The sequence below is a fragment of the Perognathus longimembris genome, chromosome 11 (genome assembly GCF_023159225.1).
Source record: "Perognathus longimembris pacificus isolate PPM17 chromosome 11, ASM2315922v1, whole genome shotgun sequence".
NCBI lineage: Eukaryota > Metazoa > Chordata > Mammalia > Rodentia > Heteromyidae > Perognathus > Perognathus longimembris.
The window spans coordinates 62,729,180-62,749,328 of NC_063171.1; the positions used below are offsets into that span (position 1 = coordinate 62,729,180).

At 39.2% G+C, this 20,149-nt stretch overlaps 1 protein-coding gene across 1 annotated transcript in view; it reads right to left on the reverse strand.

The window, feature by feature from the left end:
* Ptprc (protein tyrosine phosphatase receptor type C) overlaps nt 1-20,149 on the reverse strand; it is an 89,448-nt gene that overhangs the window by 26,930 nt on the left and 42,369 nt on the right. The window contains exons 3-11 of the mRNA XM_048358255.1: nt 19,378-19,407; nt 17,021-17,155; nt 13,983-14,431; nt 11,649-11,765; nt 11,392-11,482; nt 10,225-10,437; nt 8,668-8,823; nt 6,404-6,541; nt 1,342-1,701 (exon numbers count right to left, since the gene is read on the reverse strand). Of these exons, the coding sequence (XP_048214212.1) occupies nt 1,342-1,701; nt 6,404-6,541; nt 8,668-8,823; nt 10,225-10,437; nt 11,392-11,482; nt 11,649-11,765; nt 13,983-14,431; nt 17,021-17,155; nt 19,378-19,407 (1,689 nt within the window). The remainder of the gene's footprint in view (nt 1-1,341; nt 1,702-6,403; nt 6,542-8,667; nt 8,824-10,224; nt 10,438-11,391; nt 11,483-11,648; nt 11,766-13,982; nt 14,432-17,020; nt 17,156-19,377; nt 19,408-20,149) is intronic.

Sequence of the window (20,149 nt, forward strand, 5' to 3'; positions counted from 1 at the left end):
TTAGAGACCTGCTGATGAGAATAGAAGATTCTGGCTGGACATTCAAGCAAGAGCAAGAGACTTACTTAAATGTATTCTAACATTTTGACAGAAAAGTCTGCTTTGCCAAACAAAACTCACTGGGCCCTGACATTGATGATTAGTCAAATGAAATAAAAACAAACAACAAAAAAGGGTAGGATAAAAAATGTTAGGGAGGGAGTAGGTCACTATAAGACTAACATTAAATGATGAAAATCCCCAGTATATTTTCCTTCCTTGCTTCCTTCATTTTTCTCTCCCTTTCTCTTTCTTTTTTTTTTTTTGGTCCTTTCTCTTTATTCTTTCCCTTTCTTCATCTTTCAATTCATTCCTTCCTCCCTCTCTTTCTTCTCTTATTTCTTTCTTTCCTCTTTTCCCTTCTTTCCTCCCTTTCTCTTTTTCTACTTCTTATTTCCCTTCCTCCCTCAGTCACTCCCTTTCTTACTTTTGCTTTTTTTCTCCTTCCTTCATTTCTTACTTCTTTCCTTCTTCCTTTTTCTGTTTTTCTACTTCTCTTTCCCTCCCCCTCTTTTTTATCTCTTCCTCCCTCTTTCTACTTCCCTCCTTCCTTTCCTTCCTTCTACCTTTCCTCATGTAGCACAAGCTGGCCTCCAACTCTCAGGCCTCTTGCCTCATATTGGTTTTTCTTATTCATAGTATTTGACTTGAAAATTACATGTATATTAACTTTATGTTACTACTTTGGTTGTTCAGATTTAAAACACTTGGGGGAGGCATGTTATCAAAAGATAAAATGACAAGGTCCCACATTTGGGCATGGTTGCTGTCTTTTGACTTTGCCCATTGTGAGGGGGTCTCCCGGCTCCTTCCCACTAAACACAGAGAAGGAAATGGGTAAAACACTCACTCCAACCTCAGCCTATGAAGACAGGATCAAGAAGAAGGCCAGCTCCAGTGTGGGAGCCTCCATGAGGCCTCACAAATGCCCACTGCCTTCTAGAAACACTATAGATACTTTACCTTCTCTAGGAGATGTTTGGTCCCTTATATAACTTCATCTAAAGATTTCAGGTTTGATCTAGCCCAAGTTTAATTCCTGCAGTAATCTAAATATTAACAAAACCCACCCAAGATTCCCACTAAACTGACTTCCATGTCTAATGCATACGTCTATCTTTATTCACCTAGTATTAGGTAACTACACACTAGGTTACACACGTAGTAGCTACAGTTAATCCTGGAAGAAGTTTGGGGGTTTTGCTTGCTGTCTAAGAGTGTAGATGCAAAGTTCAAGACAGTGCAAATGGCTTACGTAACCTCTACAAGACAGAGATGAGTGTTATTTGTCAAAGACTTTGCCCACATGTTGGAGCATGAAGACTGGAGGTAAGACAGATTGAGAGAAGTAAGCAAGAATTAGAGAAATTCTGGACTTCTGTTGCATTTGGGACTGGAAATCGCTTGAGGAGGGAAGGCCCGTCACAAACCAAGGCAAACCAGGGGCCTTCATAGGTTCTGTGCCCGAATTCTGGCTGAAGAAATTAATCCAAATTGAAACTCGTGGTTTTTCCTTCTTGGAATTAAGCTCTGTACAGTTATTACCTGACTCATTACGACATAAGATAAATCCATGAGGTAAGTTTTGAGGCTGTTTCCATTCAACAAATATTTCCTTTGCACTTTTCGCAGAACAAATGTGAATCTCAGGCATTTCTGGAGCTGCTCAAAGGAAAAGAATACGTGATGTCAAAAAAGAGACATAAAAAGAATTGTCTTTATATAATAAACCTTCATTGGTAATAGCTGTCTTTCAACTAGTTGTGAATGAACAGTGAGGTTTAGAGCAAGATATCTGGATTTACTACATTTGCTTTGGAGTTAATGATCCTAGAAGAGTCACTTTGGAGTGAGCCCTTGGCATTTGTCACTTGAAGATGCATGAGAGCGGCCTCTTGCTCCTCTACATGCTCTTGTCCCAATGTCAACATTTCTAGTCATTGCGCTGCCAAAGATCTTCCATTTGTACCAATGCTAAATGTGTACCAATAACAAATGTAATAGTTGTTATGAGAATAGCTCTTATTGCACTGTAATCACTGGAACCTAAAATTAAGAATTTAATTATTTTTTGTTTTCTTTTATTCATGTATTTATCTGACTTAGCTATAAAAATAATGTATATAATTTAGTTGGCAGATAACACACTTTATGAATACAATGTATCTTGATCAATACCACTCCTTTTGACCTTCTTACCCACCACTACCCTCACTTTTGCCATTCCTCTTACTGTTGTAGGATATATATTGGCTTCTTGTCTGCATTTCCCCCTCTTCTCCTCTTCACACCTCTACCTTTTCCTCCTGACTCCACCCCACCCCATTTGAGTCCCTGCTTCCATACATAAGGAAAAACATGGATACTTTGTCTCTCAACAAGATTTATAAGACATAATTGACATTAAAGTGTACCCCTTGGAGACATAGCTTGCTGCATTAGGGTAAATGTGTATATCCATACGAGTACCATTGCAATTGACCAACAATTCTATCGTTCACCAAATTCCTTCTGTGCCTGTTCGCACCCAGTCCTTTGCACGCTCTCTCCCCATCAGACCTGCCTCCTGACACTGCTGACTACACGTAGTTTGTACATCCAGTATATATACATAATATTAACGGTAAACTATGTTTTCCATATGTCACTTTGCATTGATTGTGGCATTCTGGGTATCTGATATTCTTTAGCATCGTTCCTTTCCTTTGTTGTCACGAAGGCTGTGATTTGGATGCTTAGTCATTCAAATGTCCATGAGTTAAAAAATTCTTTGGTCCCTTGGATAGTTCTAAAGGGAACTGGAGCACCCTTGGGAGAAGAGGTTGAGTATTGGGTCTTTAGGGCATGGGGAAATGCCCTCAGACTGGATAATGGGTCCTATTCTTCCCCTTTTGCTTCAGGACTTACAAGGTGAGCAGTGTTCCAACCATTTGATTACTCACCAGAAACCCAAATCCACTTCCACACCCACCATCTAAAGCTATTTCCCTTCCGAATTGTGTTGCCTAGGGCATTTCATTATAGTAACGTAAGTTGTCTAATAGGAGCAGTCTTCCACTAGAAAAATCTACTACCACACTGCATCAAGATTCAACAGTCAACGTCTATTTGAGCTGTTTCCAGATTGCAGATTCTATGAGTGAATCTTCTTTGTCATGTGGACAGTTGTCCATTTTGATAAATATCTGGAGGAATTCGACTGGGCTATACTTCACATCCCACCAACATTCTTGTTAGTCTTTTCAATTTGAGCTTTCTTGGGGCATTTGTAATAGTACCTTCATTTCCCAGAGGGCTAATGACATTGGACCTCTTCTTTTGTATGTCTGTTAGCTATTTGTTTGTTAGTATCTTCATGCATAGAGTATATATATGAAGTATTTGCCTATTTGTGCTTTATTTTAACTAGTTGTACAAGAAAAGTTGTTCAGTCCAAGACAGATTATGTGTATAATACCTCTTGACCAATGTCATCCCTTTCATCATTCTCCTCCATCTTTATCAATTCTAATTGCCTACTTTAAAAAATTGGACTGCTGGATGCTTTATTTTGTAGCTAGATATGCTCTGTGTCTATCTCTAAAAATCAGCTGTGGATATCCCCTCATGATCTGTGGCTAGATTTATTTTCATAATTACTTAAAGCAGGAAGATGGTTCCATTTTGATGATTAGCTAGTGGCCCTTCTTCCTTTTTGTTTATTAGGAAAGTTCTGCCATGTTAAAGACATCAAGATGTTCTTCTGTGTAATATTCTATAATTTTAGCTAATGGATCTATGAAACATTTTCAGTGAATTTGTGAGTTTATTGAGAGGCAAGATCTGATGTTCACTATTTTTATAAGTCTACCAATCAGGATAATTTATTGAGGTGATTTTCCACTATCCCTCTTCTCCACTGTGAAATTTGGCCATCTAGGATTTTGAATTCTCTTTATTGATCTACTTTATCTGTACATCTGTATTTCTATTTGTTACACTGACTTGTAGACCATGTAATCTTAATCCCCTGCAACATTTTTATTTTTATTCTTTAGTTTTGCTGAGGGTATAATTTTATATGGGTTTTCTTTTGCTCTTCTTGTTTATTTTACTTGGGAGCATTCAGGGAGATCTGGTTTTAGGCATACCCATTGTTCTCAGCTAGACCTTGGTTACAAAGTTTGAATCACCTTGGTATGTTTTGTGAAAAGTCTGCAGCTTTGCAATTTAACAGACTGCAAGATCAGTCTAGAAAAGTCAATCACATTTCTATATTCTAGCAATAAAATATCTAAAATGAAATTAAATAGCTTTAAACTAGGAATAAGTTGAACAACAGGTACACAAAGCATCTTGGGTGCAAATGAAAGGGAATCAACAGAAAGGTGCTCATGCCCTCAACCTGAAAGATTAGCACTGTGACCTTCTTCCCCAAACAAATGGACAGATTCAATGGCAACTCCTATCACAATCCCTGCTGGAGTCTGTAGAAATTGAAAAGATGTCTAACAAACTTACCTAGAATTTAAGGACCTCTTTATTGTCAAAAGAATAGGGAAGTAGAATGAATGACACAATTTTCAACTTCAAAACTTACTATAAAACAAAAGTCAGGAAAAGCCTAGAGCTAGTATCAACATATGTATGGAAATCAATGGAATAAAAAGAAAAGTCTCCAAGAAAACATATCATAATGATCCACTTAATTTTGGCAAGAATACCAAGACCATTCCATGAGGGAAAGACTAGTTTTTTTTTAGCAAATGATGGTAGGACGACTGAATAGTTATACACAAAGAATGAAATTGAGAAGTTACTTTATACCATCTATAAATGTTGGCTGAAAAGGAATAATACAGCTAAATGTCAGAGAGAATGCTCTAAAATACTTAAAAGAAAATGTGAAGGTAAATCTTCTTAATTTTCGATTTGGTGATGAACTTTTACCTTTGTCCTGTGTAATCAGTTAATTAAGAATAATCTGTCAAATATTCAGATAACTTGTCGGCAAAGCTACTTTTTTATTTGCAAATATGCTTAAGATTGAATCTTGAACCTCATTTCTGCTAAGCAAGCATCTGCTACTGAGCTATCCTCCACCTTTAATTTGTGTTTTTGCGCAGGCCCTGGGAGCAGACAGAGAAGTAGTTACAGCTTTAATTCCAACTCATTTATCCTTCCTAGGTAAATGGGTTTAGATAATTGCATACTTTATCTATCACTCAAATTAGACATCTTAGAACTTGAAGAAATTCTATTCTACTTTTCATCTAATCCTTGTGGAATTATTCACACATTCATTTGTCTGTGCTGTATTGTCTCTCATAGAGTTAGCTGATTTTTCTAGAAAATTCTAAACCTACTTGAAATATCTATATGTCTAAAGGATCCAGGAATCTTAGTACTCTTTATTCCTATTCCCTTCTACTTTTCCAAATGCTATTAATTTCTAGAAGTATAGTTTTCAGTTGCTATTACGTATTATCATTTTGTTATTTACTTATATTAGTATCTATTTAATAATTAAAATGACTGTTTTTCCATCCACACACACTTAGACGTAGCATTATACTTTATTCATTTCTTTCCTTGTTGTACCTCCCATAGTCAGTGGCAGGACCTGATAGAGAAGAACGGTCAGAATTCACAAGGAAGAGAATCATGAGAGAATGCAATGACAAGTAAGAAAACAGTTCTGTTTGGTTTCTAACACAGCCTTGTAATAACTGCCTTCTGTTTTGTTTGGTTCATTTTCTTCCAAGACTGGGACTCAAACTCACTGTCAGATGCTTTATGGTCATTGGCAGGTACCCTACTACCTGAGCTATGTCTCCAACCCCTAAACTAGAACCTGAACAAAGCAAGAAAAATCACCAAAATTTGAGCCCTATATATCTGTGTGTATGTCTGTGTGTGAAAATGCATGCATGTGTGTGTCTGTGTGTGTACATGCTTGCATGCATGTGTGTGTCTGTGTGTGTACTTGCATGCTGGAACTCAGAATATCATGCTCTCACTTTGCGTTTTCACTCAAAACTGGAGCTCTGCCACTTGAGCTACACCTCTAATTTGACTTAGTTCTTTTGGTGATTAATTGGAAATAAGAGTCTCATAAACTTTTCTTCTCAGGCTAGTTTCAAACTGCAAACCTCAGATTTCAGACCCCTGAATAGCTTAATATTATAGACATGAGCCACCAGTGCCCGTGTTATAATTTATTGTTAAATTCAACTTTAAAAATTTATTTTAAAAAGTGTCGTTTCTTGTCTGAAATCCTTTCTTTAGTCTCTACTATTATTTCTTGTGACACTCAAAAAAATCTGCAAGAAAATAAAAGGGAAAGCAATTCTACATATAAGCAAAATAAAAGCAAAATACTCACTCCCCAAATCTGTTTTAATAAATTTCTGTTGGCTGGTATATTTGTGATTATTATAGAATATTTCTGCATCACAACTATAAGTTTGATTGGGATGAAGTTCTTCTAAAATAATTTGGTTTCTATGAAATGGTACAGTGCCTGAAAGAAATAAGAATTACATATGAGTACATTACTATATTACATATAACTTTACTTTCTAGGTGTTTATAATTGTACAATGTTCATTAGATTAAAGCATAAGAAAATGGTCCAAATACTAAAATTACTTAAAATTATTTTGTTATAATCAACTTTTAAGACCATATTTAGCAAATATCACAATTCATTTAAGGTGGACTGTAAGAGATGGCTATACCTTTAAGACCTGGGACTGCTGGCTGCTAGCCACTCCCAAGCCAGAAGAGGCAGCCAAACCAGCCCCCTCCTCTCCACTGTGTGGTCAGGAGCCCAGAGGGCGGTTCTGTGGGGAAATGACGTTAGCCCGTGGGGGAGGTCCTAGGGCGCTGCTCTTGGACGGACAGGCTCATTAGCCTATCGTTAGCACCTGGTCAGTCCCTCTCCTTCCCTCGTCATTACTGCTATAAGTTCGATTGCCCCTCCCTTGAATAAACAGAAAGCTCTTGAAGCTTCTCCGAGAGCCCACGCCTACCAAGGAAGAGAGTGATAGGGAACACATAAGGGGATATAAAAGGCTTGGCGTCTCCACAAAGGAGAGGATAGATTTAGCCTGGCAGTGGTCCCTAAATTAACTCAGAAAATACGGCATTCATTCAGTCATTCCATTCATCAGTATTCTCTCTTCAGACACTGATATTATAATTCATATTTTACAGAGACAGATTGTCTAGATAGAGCTCTGTGTGTGTGTACGCGTGTGTGCAAGCCCCAGTTCTAGGACTTGGACATAGGGCTTAGAGGTTGTCCCATTTTTTCTCAGGGCTGACACTGTACCACCTGAGCCACAGCTCTAGATTTGACTGTTTTGTGGTTAACTGGAGATAAGAAGAGCCTGACAGACTTTTGTGCTCAACTGTCTTCGAACTGTGATCCTTAGATCTCAGCCTCTTGAGAGGCTGGGATTATAGGCGTGAGCACCGGTACCTGATCTTTCTTTTCTGAAAACAAGTTTTATTTAAATAAGGGTTTAAATACATTACAGAACATTAAAACTGGGAGAAAACAAAAAACCAGTCTGTTATTTCACGTGGTACCGGGCAGCCTTACTTAAGTTGCAAACTCCACAGCTACATGACAGATGACTCCAGTCTGATGTTTGTTCCTCTGTCAAAAGCTTAACCCTCATTAGGCTGGTCTCATATCTTTTTTGGGGACACTCCTTATCTAGGCTATGCCTGGTCAACCCAAGCCTCCCCTAGTGGCATCATTTTTAATTATAGGGTGTTATACATTTGTTCTTGTTTTCCTCGTACTCTATGGATCATAGCCATATGTCATAGCCTTTAAGATAGCAATTGCAAGCAATGTCACACTCCTTTCTCTGTGCATGTGTGTGTATGCTCACACACATCTATGGTGCTAGGAATGGCTGTATGCCAAACACTAGAAGTGACCATCTCATTATATTCAAAAGCATTTCAATGGAAATGTTGTTGCAGTTATTGGCTCTCTCACTCCAAATCATTTCAAGAACACTTGCTGTTTTGCTGTTACACATGCTCTCAAACTGTGTCTGAAGTTTGTTGATGGAATATTAATAGACCCAGGAATCATGGAATCTCATCTTATCTTTTCCTTCCTAGTAAAGAACTGCATCTTTTTTTTGGGGGGGGGGGGTGGGGGTCGGTCAGGGGACTTGAACTCAAGGCCTAGACCCAATTCCTGAGATCCTTTGCTCAAGGCTAGTGCTTTCTACCACTTTGAGCCACAGCACCACTTCTGATTTTCTGGTGGTTAATTATAGGTAAGAGACTCATGGACACTCTTGCCTTTCTTAGATCCTCAGCCTGCTGAGTAGCTAGGATTACAGGTGTGATCCACCAGCACCGGCTTGCATCCTTCTTTTATGATATTCTTTCCTCATCTCCTCAACAAGGTTTGATGTATAACAACTGTCAGGAAAACTCTTTAATGAGCTTTTAATTTCAATTTTACTTTCCAGGATAGTTATCCACTAGAATTTGAGTGTTGTAGTCAATACATTCACTGGACTCCATAATATACAACAGGCAAAAATTGTAAAAGGCTAAGAGGCAGAAGTGAAGAGCAAAATCAAGCAATGTCTAGAATATCTTTCTACCACCAACCTTTTACGATCTGTGTGTTCTGATTAACACACTGAAATGTGTATGTAAACTTGTTTTCTTCACAAGCAAATGCGCCAGTTCTGGTCCACTGTAAACAGATGGAAGTATTTGCTGTTTCCTTAGATGTACAATCATCTAATTTGAACCTTTCCTTCTCTGTCAAGAGAACACAGAAATAGATTTGACTAATATTTCCCAATATGAAAGTAATATCACTTCCCAAATGAAGTGCAGAAATTATCTTCAGGAAATAAAATTTAGTGAGCATTGAGATAGCTTCTGACAAACTTGAATAACTTTAGTATGGTCATCTAGTAGCATAAGTTATATCTAGTAACTTTAGTAACTCTTCTTGATTATTTAGTTTCTTATTGTTTTCAGTTTTCCTTTTGTGAAATGGACAAAATTGGGCATGAAATAGGGTAAAATGGGGTTATAATAGAATGCACATACATGAGGATGTTGTGTAATGAAGAGAGCAGGGCCCTTCCCATTCTAAGACTTTCAAAACTTACCATTCAATATAGAGAACAATGTTTACTGTGTATTAACACTAGACACTTTGACAGTGTTTCATTTGGGATTTCATCTGAGACCGTTAAATAAGAGAGCTTCTCACACTTTAAAACATTTCATTTTCTTTTAAACTCATAGGCTCTTATTTTGTTAGCTCTGGTTTTAATGGAATCATTATCCTGCAGAGTCTTAGGGGCTTCCCCATTGTGGAAGAGATTTCCCACCGGAGCCATTATCAATGTCAGCAGTGTTCAGAGGGAATGAGTAAATTAGAAGAATGTTTTCAAAACACATCAAATTTTAACATAAACAAATGTGAGTAAATCACTAATCTTGGATTATTAAATGATATAAACTGGTATAAACAACTGCACAGTCGTTGTATTCCTTTTTTGAAAGACATTTTTTCTAGAATGTTCTGTCAATTCCTCAGCCATAGGTAGATGTTGTTTGCCACTTCTGGTCCCTTCCCTCTCCAGAAGTGGCTGAATTTGCAAAACTAGCTCCAACCCTTTCATGTGACTGAGATTCTTCTCTATTTGTGAAAGAATTCTGATTCTTTCTGTAAATGTAAAATCCCTCATTTTGTGTTTTTCCTTGACATCCGTAAGGAATTTGTTCAAAAAGAACAAATGAGTACACACACACACACACACACACACACACACACACACACATATATGTACATTGAAAAACTTGAATCAAATAAAAGAGGTAGCTTATGTATGATCATCTAGTAGCATGTTATATCTAGTAAATATGAACGTCTTTGTGAAAGAACTTAACAGGGGTAACTAACATACAAAGGAGAAGGTTTGTATTACTTCCATAGTCTCTTGGGTTGAAGGGAGCAGAAACCCACCCTGTCCCCAGAACTGACTTCCTGTACCTCAGAGCTGACTTCCTGACCCTAAGAGCTGACTTCTTTTTCCTCAGAAATAACTTCCTGCCACTCAGAGCTCTCTTCCACCAGTTCTTGGGGTCTCTTGGAATACACACACAGACCTATAAACAAGCAAACAGAAATTGATTTCTACTTACTTGGGGGTACATCTAATATTAAAGATGTAGGTGGATAACAAGACTTATCAGTTATATTAATTGTCTTTGATGAGCATTCAGCCAGTCCTTGGAAGCTGCGGCTGCAATTCTCAGACTCACATTTTGTTTCTTTAGAAAAATTTATTTTAGCCTCAAACAATTGAGTATTATTGTCATATTGGTATTTCACAGGTCTGTTCTTAAAAATTTCATCTGAAAGAAAAGACAAGATTATCCTTTAAGATTGACTAAGACAATTAAAAATAAATGTACATATCTAAGTATCTGTGGATATGTATATCTATTAATATAGATATGTGTATTGATAGATGATAAAGAGAAAGAGGAAGAGAGAGTACATGTGGTGTCTGCTAATACTGCAGCTTGACCTCATGCTCTCACTTGGTTTTTTCCCCCCCTCATGACTGTGTTCTACATTGGAGTCACAGCATTACTTTCAGCTACTTGGGCGGTTAAATGAGATAAGAGTCTTATGGACTCTTGTCCAGACTTGGTTCAAATCATAATCCTCACATCTCAGACAACTGAATAGCTAGGATTACAGGAACAAGCTACCAAGCAGCAGATCTTAGTGCATAATTGTAAAACAATTGATCAAGATGCATTGTATGCAAAAATGCTCAGTTGAATAGCAACTCCTTTGTGTAACTGCTTAAAGATAATAATAAACATATATTTAGTTTTAAGAAATAAGATATCACTAACAAAGTATTCATAGAAATATAAGAAATAAAAATGTGTACATATCAAGAATGATAGGGAGCTATCATCATTTTGTGGTTAGATTTGCTTTTTGGTCTTCGTAGACGCTGAACATGTAATCCATATTTAACATTTACGAACACAATGCCATTTGCTCTCACTTCAAAAAAACTTGATATCATTCTATCTCACAAACACCTAAACTGCCAATGAAGTGGCTTTACTGACACTGTGTAGGTAGTGAATTTTAATTCTAGTATTCAGAACTCAAGTCTGAATATGAAAACCAAATCTTGCAATTCAGGGGTAGTGGCTCCTAAGATTGAGAAGTCATTGGTGGAAAATAGAACAGGAGAGTTCAGCTTGAATTCATGGAATAACGACAGAAATAATTACAATGTCATTCCAAAATGATTTATGTTGCCTCTATGTAAACAAACTTACCACATGGTACCTTAGCTTCAGTAGTGGCTGGAAGAGAAAACAAAAGTAGAATATTAAATTTATGTTTGGGGTTATATCTGCTACACTCATTCTGGGGAAAGGTAATTTGGCAGGGTTCAACATCATAAACTGTAAAGTCTCTCTAGTGAGGTTTAACACTATGCAATTTGCCTGGTGCCATGCTCTGACCTCAAAACTACAAATGTTATAAACTAATTACCTAGTTCTCCAAAGCATTGTCATAAAGACGATCCTACCAATACAGCTCTGATAATGGTATTAAGATGTGTTGGTATCTGGGAAATCTTACATGGCTGAATGGACTCACTGCCAAAGATATTTGAAGTGTCCTCATTATCTTCATTAATCTCCAACTAGACATATAACGGACCCTTCTTTCGAGTGAAGTTGATGTTTCCTTAAAGTTAGATAATAGGACAGAGCTGTTCTGTTCTCTAGTTTAATAATATTTGTTAGCTCTTTGTACATATATTAGATCTAGGGTAATAAATGGCTTTCTCAAAAAAAACGACTAGTATCTTATGTAAGTATCTATTGCATTGTACTAAAGAATTGGAAAGAGCTGGGGACCGGTGGCTCTCGCCAGTAATCCCAGCTAGTCAGGAGGCTGAGGATTAAAGCCAGCCCCGGCAGGAAAGTCCATGAGACCCTTATCTCCAAATAACCACCAGAAAAACAGAATTAGAGCTGTAGCTCAAAGTGGTACTGTGCTAGTCTTGAGCAAAAATATAGCTCTGGGACAGCACCCAGGCTCTGAGTTCAAGCCCCAGGACCACCACCGGCAACAACAAAAGAATTGGGAAGAAATGAGATCCGTGAGGGAGAAGGGATGTGAGCTGTATCATTCCCAGTGCTGAGAGCTTGGGGAGGATGCTGAGCTGACAGGCTCTGCTTTGCTGAGTCAGAGCTTCAGCCATGTCAGTGACCTTTCCCAGAGGCCCCTGGCATTGACCTTCCGGCCCCTGGCTGCCTGACTGAAACTACATTCAGTCTTCTCCTACCCATCATTTGCAAAAGAAATCCTTTTCCACACTAATGTAAAACCTGCTCTTAAGGCTCTAATAGCCTCTGGGCCATGTCTGTCTCCTGCATGTTTTCATAAAGCACAGTGTTCTTGAGCCATGCGGCTGCAGAAATATGGTGGAAGTCCAGCCACCTATCCTGGTCTCAAGGGCTGTAGCACAAGGCAGGTGAGGGCCTAACCATCCTGTCTCAACACTACAGAGGAGAACAATGAATGCAACACCTCTGAAAAGGCAACCCAACGTAGAGTCCATGGCCCAGCCTGGCCGCCGGCCCCTCCCCGGCCTGGTGCTTGCGTGCCCGGGGTAAGGTTGTCACCTGTTATTGAGGTTGGAGTGACAGTGCTTGCTGCCGAGCTAGAAGTGGTTGCTGCCATGGATGTAAGGTTCGAATCTGCAAGGAAATGAAGAGGAATCAGAGTTGATGAAGAGGGCAGGAAATTCATCTCTGCAGCAAAGCAGATTTCCTCACTGAAACTTTGCTGGGCGCATCCTTCTTTGAATTGTGATTGTTTCAAGAATAACTCTGTCTATACAGAGCTCTTTCAGGAAATTGCAATTTCAAGGCATTTGATTTAAACATTGTATCGTGTGAAGGGGAAACTATTTACTCCTTAATATATTTCTTACCTGTTATGCAACCTTCTCAAAACAATCACTTCCCTTTGAATTATTCTCTTTGTTTTGAGTGCTAATAAGGATACTGATTACCTTCTTAGAATTCCCATGGTCTATCAGGCTTTGCTTATTTCATAGGAATATCAATCTTATTACATGAATATTATCATATCTTATATTTAAGAAAGGAAAATGGATGCTCAGATATAGTTCCCTGCCTTAAAATCAGCTAGAAAATGGGAGAATTGGATTTAATTCCAGAGATATATAGCATTAACATCTGTTATCTATGCTTTGCTGTGAAGTTTTTTTAAAAAAAACTTACTGGTAAGTTCCTTTTATCTTATTTAATATTATAATATGAAAATTTATAAAACAATAACCACCAAACCACCATACTTGGAGTAAAATAGTACCTATCGTATGTGGAGATAGGAGGGACCTGATTCATAACTAGCTCGGGCAAACGAAGAAAGAAAGAAAGAAAGAAAGAAAGAAAGAAAGAAAGAAAGAAAGAAAGAAAGAAAGAAAGAAAGAAAGAAAGAAAGAAAGAAAGAAAGAAAGAAAGAAAGAAAGAAAGAAAGAAAGAAAGAAAGAAAGAAAGAAGGAAAGAAAGAAGGAAGGAAGAAGGAAGGAAGGAAGGAAGGAAAGAAAGAAAGAAAGAAAGAAAGAAAGAAAGAAAGAAAGAAAGGAGGGAGGGAAAGAGATAGAAAGAGAAAGATAGAGAAAGGAAGGAAGAAGGAAGGAGAGAGAGAAGGAAAGAAGGAAGGAAGGAGGAGGGAGGGAGGGAAGGAAGGAAGGAAAGGGAAGGGAAGGAGGGAAGGAAGGATGGGTGGGAGGAAGGAAGGAAGGAAGGAAAGAAAGAAAGAAGAAAAGAAAAATCTAGTGAGATCCTATCTCAAACAGTGAACTGGGCTCAGTCGTTTCCACTGGAAATCCAACTACCTGAACAGCAGAGACAGGAGGATCTTGGTTCAAAGCCAGTCCAGGCAAAAAGTCCAAGTACCTACGTAAAGCACCAACTAAAGTAAAATGTGCTGGGGGCATGCTCCTGCGGTAGAGTGTTCGCCTATCACATGTCCAGTCCCGAGTGCAAACCCTAGTCATATTATAAAATACATATCCACGTGCATATGTCCATGCATGTGCATCTACGTATACGTGTCCGTATTCTGGCTGCGTTCGGTTTTGCGCGTCCTCATCCTGAGCACCTAGCGTGGGACTCAGACCTGAGGCGTCGTCTGTGATGCCAATGGCGGTGGCCGTGCGTGCGGGTGAGGCAGCAGAGCTGGTGTGTGCAGGACCGGGGGAGGCTGCCGGGGTGGAGGCTGTGTCAGCAGTGGAGAAAGTGCTGGCTGGAGTCGTCTCTTCTGGGACACCTGCAATCAGAAGGGTCACCGGCACTGTCACTTCTGCCATCCTGCCAGTATGGACCTAACACGGGAAGAGGCGCCCAGGCCGCCTCTACACCCTTTCCTCCTTAGGAAAGATCTTGTGTGCAAGCGATACTTGTGTGTGTGCATGAATACGTGTGTGTGTGTGTGTGTGTGTGTGTGTGTGTGTGTGTGTACCAGTACTGAGGCCTGATTTCGAGGCTTGGGCACTGTCCCTGAGCTTTTTTTGACTCAACGCTAGCACACTGTCACTTGAGTCACAGCTTCACTTCTGGATTCTTGGGTGGTTGATTGGAGATAAGAGACTCTCAGACTTTCTGCCAGGGCTGGCTTTGAACCACGATCCTTGGATCTCAGCTTTCTGAGTCGCAAGGATTATAGGTATTCACCACAAACACCTGGCTGTCCATTTTTCTTAAGCTGGAGCTAAATGTTGTCTAGGTAGTACCTGAATTCATTTCGTTCTAGCTACAGGTTATTTTTCACTATGTAGATGCCTTGGTCCGGGGGGGGATAATCAGCTTGGTTGGGAATCAATGAACTTGATGTAAGCCTGACATCTTTCACTTTCCAATTACTCGTGAGCTGATTGGCATAGAATCTGGAGCTGGAGGAAGGAGCTGCGCGCTGCTCCTGCCTGACTTTTCCCCCTTGTCAGACTTCATTCCCACCTCCCACCTGGAATTCCCGCACAGGCCAGCAACAGCCGGGGTGGCCAGCTCACCGTTTTGAGGCTCAGCCCCCCTGCCCTGTACAGTTGGCTCTGTGCTCCAGCTGAGCTCCCTGGACACAGGTCTGCAATGGCCGTGCAGAGCCAGCTAGGAGGGGAGGAGGAGGATGACGGAAGGGGCCATACTGATGGGGATGCATCGTACTTACAAAGTGACAGGTTGAATTAAAAGAGTTCATAAAACAGTTCATAATCTAAACAAAAATCATCTAGGTGGAAAGCTCCAGAAATCATACAGATTTGTTTGAGACCTCCTCCTCGTTATTTTCTGCTCTTCTCTCTCTGCTCCTTCTCGGCTCCCTTCTCAGGCTCCCTTCCTCCCTTCTTGTGTGGGCCTGACACCCCCATCTCACCCTCCCTGGACTCCCTCCCCTCCCTCCTCCCTGGAAAGCCACTTCTCACTTGGTAAATAGATGATCCTGGCCACAGGGTAAGAGCCACATTTGGAATTTTAATTAGGTTGACTAATGTTAATAGATCATTAATTAGTGAGATTAGCCACTGTGCCACAAAAATACTCTTTGATCTGGGCAGAACAGAGTAGTTTGTGTGACAACCACCCCTGGGGGACAATCCTCTGTGGTTATTTTATATATTTTTTTTCCTGTCTACAATTTCTACCTCTAAGAATTTGCTAAAAGCACCATTTTTTTTTTTTTTGCTGTAGTTCTCATGGCAACCAGAGTAAGGAAATGAGGCAGCCTTTTTACTAGTTTTTTAAAGTGTGTGTGTGTGTGTGTGTGTGTATTGTATCAGTTCTTCACAATAATAATTGTCTCATTATATGTGTGTGACTTCCTTGTTTGATTTCGTTCTAAGATATGACCATTTTTTGCCTGTCATGTAATTCTTTAGCTTGAGAATGTGCAAGTAGCTGAATTTATAAACCAAATAGGTAGATAGACAGACAGACAGAGTGGGCTTATATACTGGGAAAGGACATTGATATTTCTGAATAGTTAATCTAAACAAAAATCATCTAGGTGTAAAGCTCCAGAAATGATTTGCACGCGATTTTTGGGAAGACAAGGGAGGAGGAAATATTTTACCTTTTTGTTGTGAGAATGGAGACATTAAGCTGAGAGAACTTGATGTTTGCACAGGAAATATTAGCTTGTTGAGGTTTGTTTAGGAAGAAGGGAGACTGGATGAGGGAGAGTGATAGTAGGGGTAAGTTTGGCCACAGCACATTGTTTGCTTACGTGGACTGGATATGTCGAAAGGAATCCCCTTGTATAAACCGGTTCTAATAAAATGTGGGAAGAATTAACACGCCCAAATCTCTGGAAGAACTCCACGTAACGATCCAAGTTACCAACCCTCAGTGCGGATGTTTAAAAGCAACTGCTCCGTCTATTCTACCACTTGTTGGTTATGAAAACCTGGCATGGAACAAAGAAACGGGAATGTTCCACTTTATGAGACCTGCCAAGAAGGGCAGAACTGATATGGACCAGAAATTGGGAATTGGGCAGAAGGAAACCTGTGAGCAGGAATGGAGCATGTGGAGACCGTGGAGATCCAAGAAAAGAGGGAAACCCTCCCTTGACTCTCCCCCAACCTCCCCTCCCTTGACTCTCCCCCAACCTCCCCGACCTCTCTCCCTCCCCCCCCCACTCCGTTCCCTCCCCACCGCCATGCATTCTTTCAGCTACCCCATTTTCTTAGGCACCTAGTATTTCCAACACGCGTCTGAACAAAATCACACACTTAGAAACAGCACACAGCATTTAAAAGCAAAGGTGTTTCCATCACTGTAGAATTCTATAAAACACAAGGCAACTGGAAGCTGAAGTCAGTGGAGAATATACATCCAGGGCCACCTGTCGAGAGTGCCTGAGTACCTGGGTCGGGAGGAGAGGTGGCCTGCTGGGAGGTACTTTCTCCTCCAGAGGTGCTTGTGGGTGAGAGTGCAGTGGTGTGAGCAGATAAAGGGTCCTCTGAAGGCCAAGCACTGAGCTGCTCTGTGGTCATTCCTGCTAAGTTAATGGGAGGTGGAAGAAGGAGAAAATGAATATGCAAATCACATCCTGAAAGTAGAACACCCCAGTGTTCTAATTCCTCAACCTACGTATGCACACACGCACACACACACACACACAATACATAACATATATTATACATGTGTGATGTGGGCAAGGTTTCTAAGCATATGTACATATAAATATCTATTCAGACATGAAAATATAGATGCAGAAATATAATCTGCAGATAGATATAACAGATCAAGCTGTAGAAACAGAGGTGGAGATAAAAATGAAGAAATGGACTCAAAAGTGGTTCTTCTGCCTTCTCTCTTCTCATTCTATCGCTGGACTTTCAGCTACCAAAACAAAGGAGGTTTTAAAGGATGAAATCTAATGCATAAGGATGCTAAAAAGAACATTTAAAAGAATTAGAGAGATGAAGGAAACAACACAGGAAGCTATATTAGAATAGGATTGCTACAAGAGCTAAAATTCTAGGAGAGAAAGGAATAAAAGGAAAGACAGAGTTCTACTGGGTAAGTTTGAGACGTTGCCTATATACAAATAGATCTTGTAAAAATGCCAAGAACTTCTCATCAAAAGCAAACTAAGCAAGGGAAATAGAAAGAAAAGAAAATTCCCAAACTGGCACGAAAATGGCCCACGTTTACTGAAATGTCACAATGTATGTGACTTCATGCTAACAAAAGAGACACAATATAAAATAGTGCACATTTTTCCAGTTTTCCTTGGGAAAAAATGTGAGCAGACTGTAATGTAGTGGATGTGGCCAGGTGAAGGGCAAAGTAAAAACCCTGTATTCAATGATTTTAAAATTTGTATGCCATTGTTACTGAAGATTTGTATTTCTTTTTGAAAGAACAGGGAAAACATCTCTAAAAATCTACATGTACTCAGGGGTTATAGAGTTGTATTTTTTTACAATGTTTTCTGTACTTAACATGATTTAACTTCGCTGAATAGCAAAAAGTATAGTTTTAAATTTTCAACTGATCCAAACCTGGTTAAGACAAAAATATTCAACAAGCTTGAATAAAAGAGTGAAAGAAGGCTGGGTATATGGCCTAGTGGCAAAAGTGCTTGCCTCATATACATGAAGCCCTGGGTTCGATTCCTCAGCACCACATATATAGAAAAGCCAGAAGTGGCACTGTGGCTCAAGTGACAGAGTGCTAGCCTTGAGCAAAAAGAAGCCAGGGACAGTGCTCAGGCCCTGAGTCCAAGCCCCAGGACAGGCAAAAAAAAAAAAAGAGTGAGAGATAAAATATGGAAAGAAGGGGAGAATAGGGAGAAGGTAGATACAGAGTAGAAGTGAAGAAAAAACAAGGGAAAAATTAAGAGCTAAAATTGAAGAATTAGAGTAAAATAAAAATGACTAAGAAATCTTAGGTTCATTTAGTAACATTGGAGGTAAGAGTTAGTTTTTACTAAATACAATAAAAATAATCTGAAGCACATCAACCTGGCCCAAATCAATGTACAGGAAACACTGCAGAACTAAACATATGAAAGTGCTGTTTGACGCCTGGAATGTCATAGCTAGGTAACACACAAGCAAATTGAACTTATATCAGACCTGGACCCCTCATTTCATCCAACACAGCCAACCAAGCAACAGGGAAGTCGCTACCTGAAGTCTTCCAATGTCAAATCAACACGTAGAATTAAATAAGTCAGTCTCATGAAACAAGCCACCAATGTTTCCTTTCAAATATGCGATTTGAGGGTAGGGGTCAATGAGATGTCATCAAGCTAAAAAATTTCTGCACTGTGAAGGACATAGTTACTAAGTTTTTTTTTAAAAAGTGTCTATAGCATGAGAGACCTTTGCCAGCTATATGTGTGGCCATGGCCTAATATCCAGATTACACAAGGAGTTCAATATACCAGATCCCCAAAGAATCAAAACACAACTAATTAATGGGAAAAAATGGAGATTTCTCAGAGGAAAACGTCAAAATGGTCAACAGACACATGAAGAAAACCCTGAAATCTCTGGCCATAAAGGGAATTTTAGCCTTATGTTTAAATAATTACTAATTTTTTTGTTATAAACAGGAATTTTTAAAGCAAGTGGATGTCAAGAATGAGTTAGGATTACAAAACTTATCTTTAAAATTATTTTTGATTAAGTATAAAAATTATATTTACATTAAACATACAGCTATGCAACAAGAAAACCCAACATATAAAATGAAAATATAAATTCTTACCAGGGCTGGTAGGAAATTCATTTTGTCCTGAAAAATAGGAGAAAGAAAGTTTCTGGCTTAGAATGACAAACATAAATACATTTAAATATAAGAGAATTTTTGGTACCATTTACCTAAATAAAACTATATGAAACCATATTGTTATTTTTCTTTTCTCTCTCATTTTCTCTCTTTCTTTCTCCCTTCTCTCCCACTGGTTTTTGAGATCGTTTCCTAAAACTTAATTATAAAGGTGATGTGCAGAGGGGTTACAGTTACATGTGTCAGGTAATGAGTACATTTCCTTTTGAATAGTGTCACCCCTTCCCTCATTCCCTTGTGGTTTTCCCTTCCAGACTTTTCCCCCTCAAAGTTACATAGTTCATTTGTAGCGTCGGTGCTTATCGAAATGAACTCAAAGAAATACAAGTAAGAGGGTTTTGTTTAGTTATATTGTTTGTGTCTTTTTTTTTTTTCGATTCTTGCCTTTTTTCTTTGGTTTGTTCCCACTTTTTATTTTTGTACCCTTGGTAAGTTTATCTGGTTTGGAGAGTGGAAGGGGAACCAACTCAGCAGTGAAACCCACCAAATAGTTTTGATATGAACTCCAAGCTAGCCTTGAACTTGGTATCCTCCTGACTTAGTCTCCGCATCGCTGGAATTACAAGTGCACACCACCATGCTTGGCTTTATATTACCTTTATTGCTGTCATATTTACCAAGCTGAAGTATGCCAAATCCATGTGACTGCTCTTTCAATTCCCAAGCAGAATAAGGAAAGTAGGACAATAAA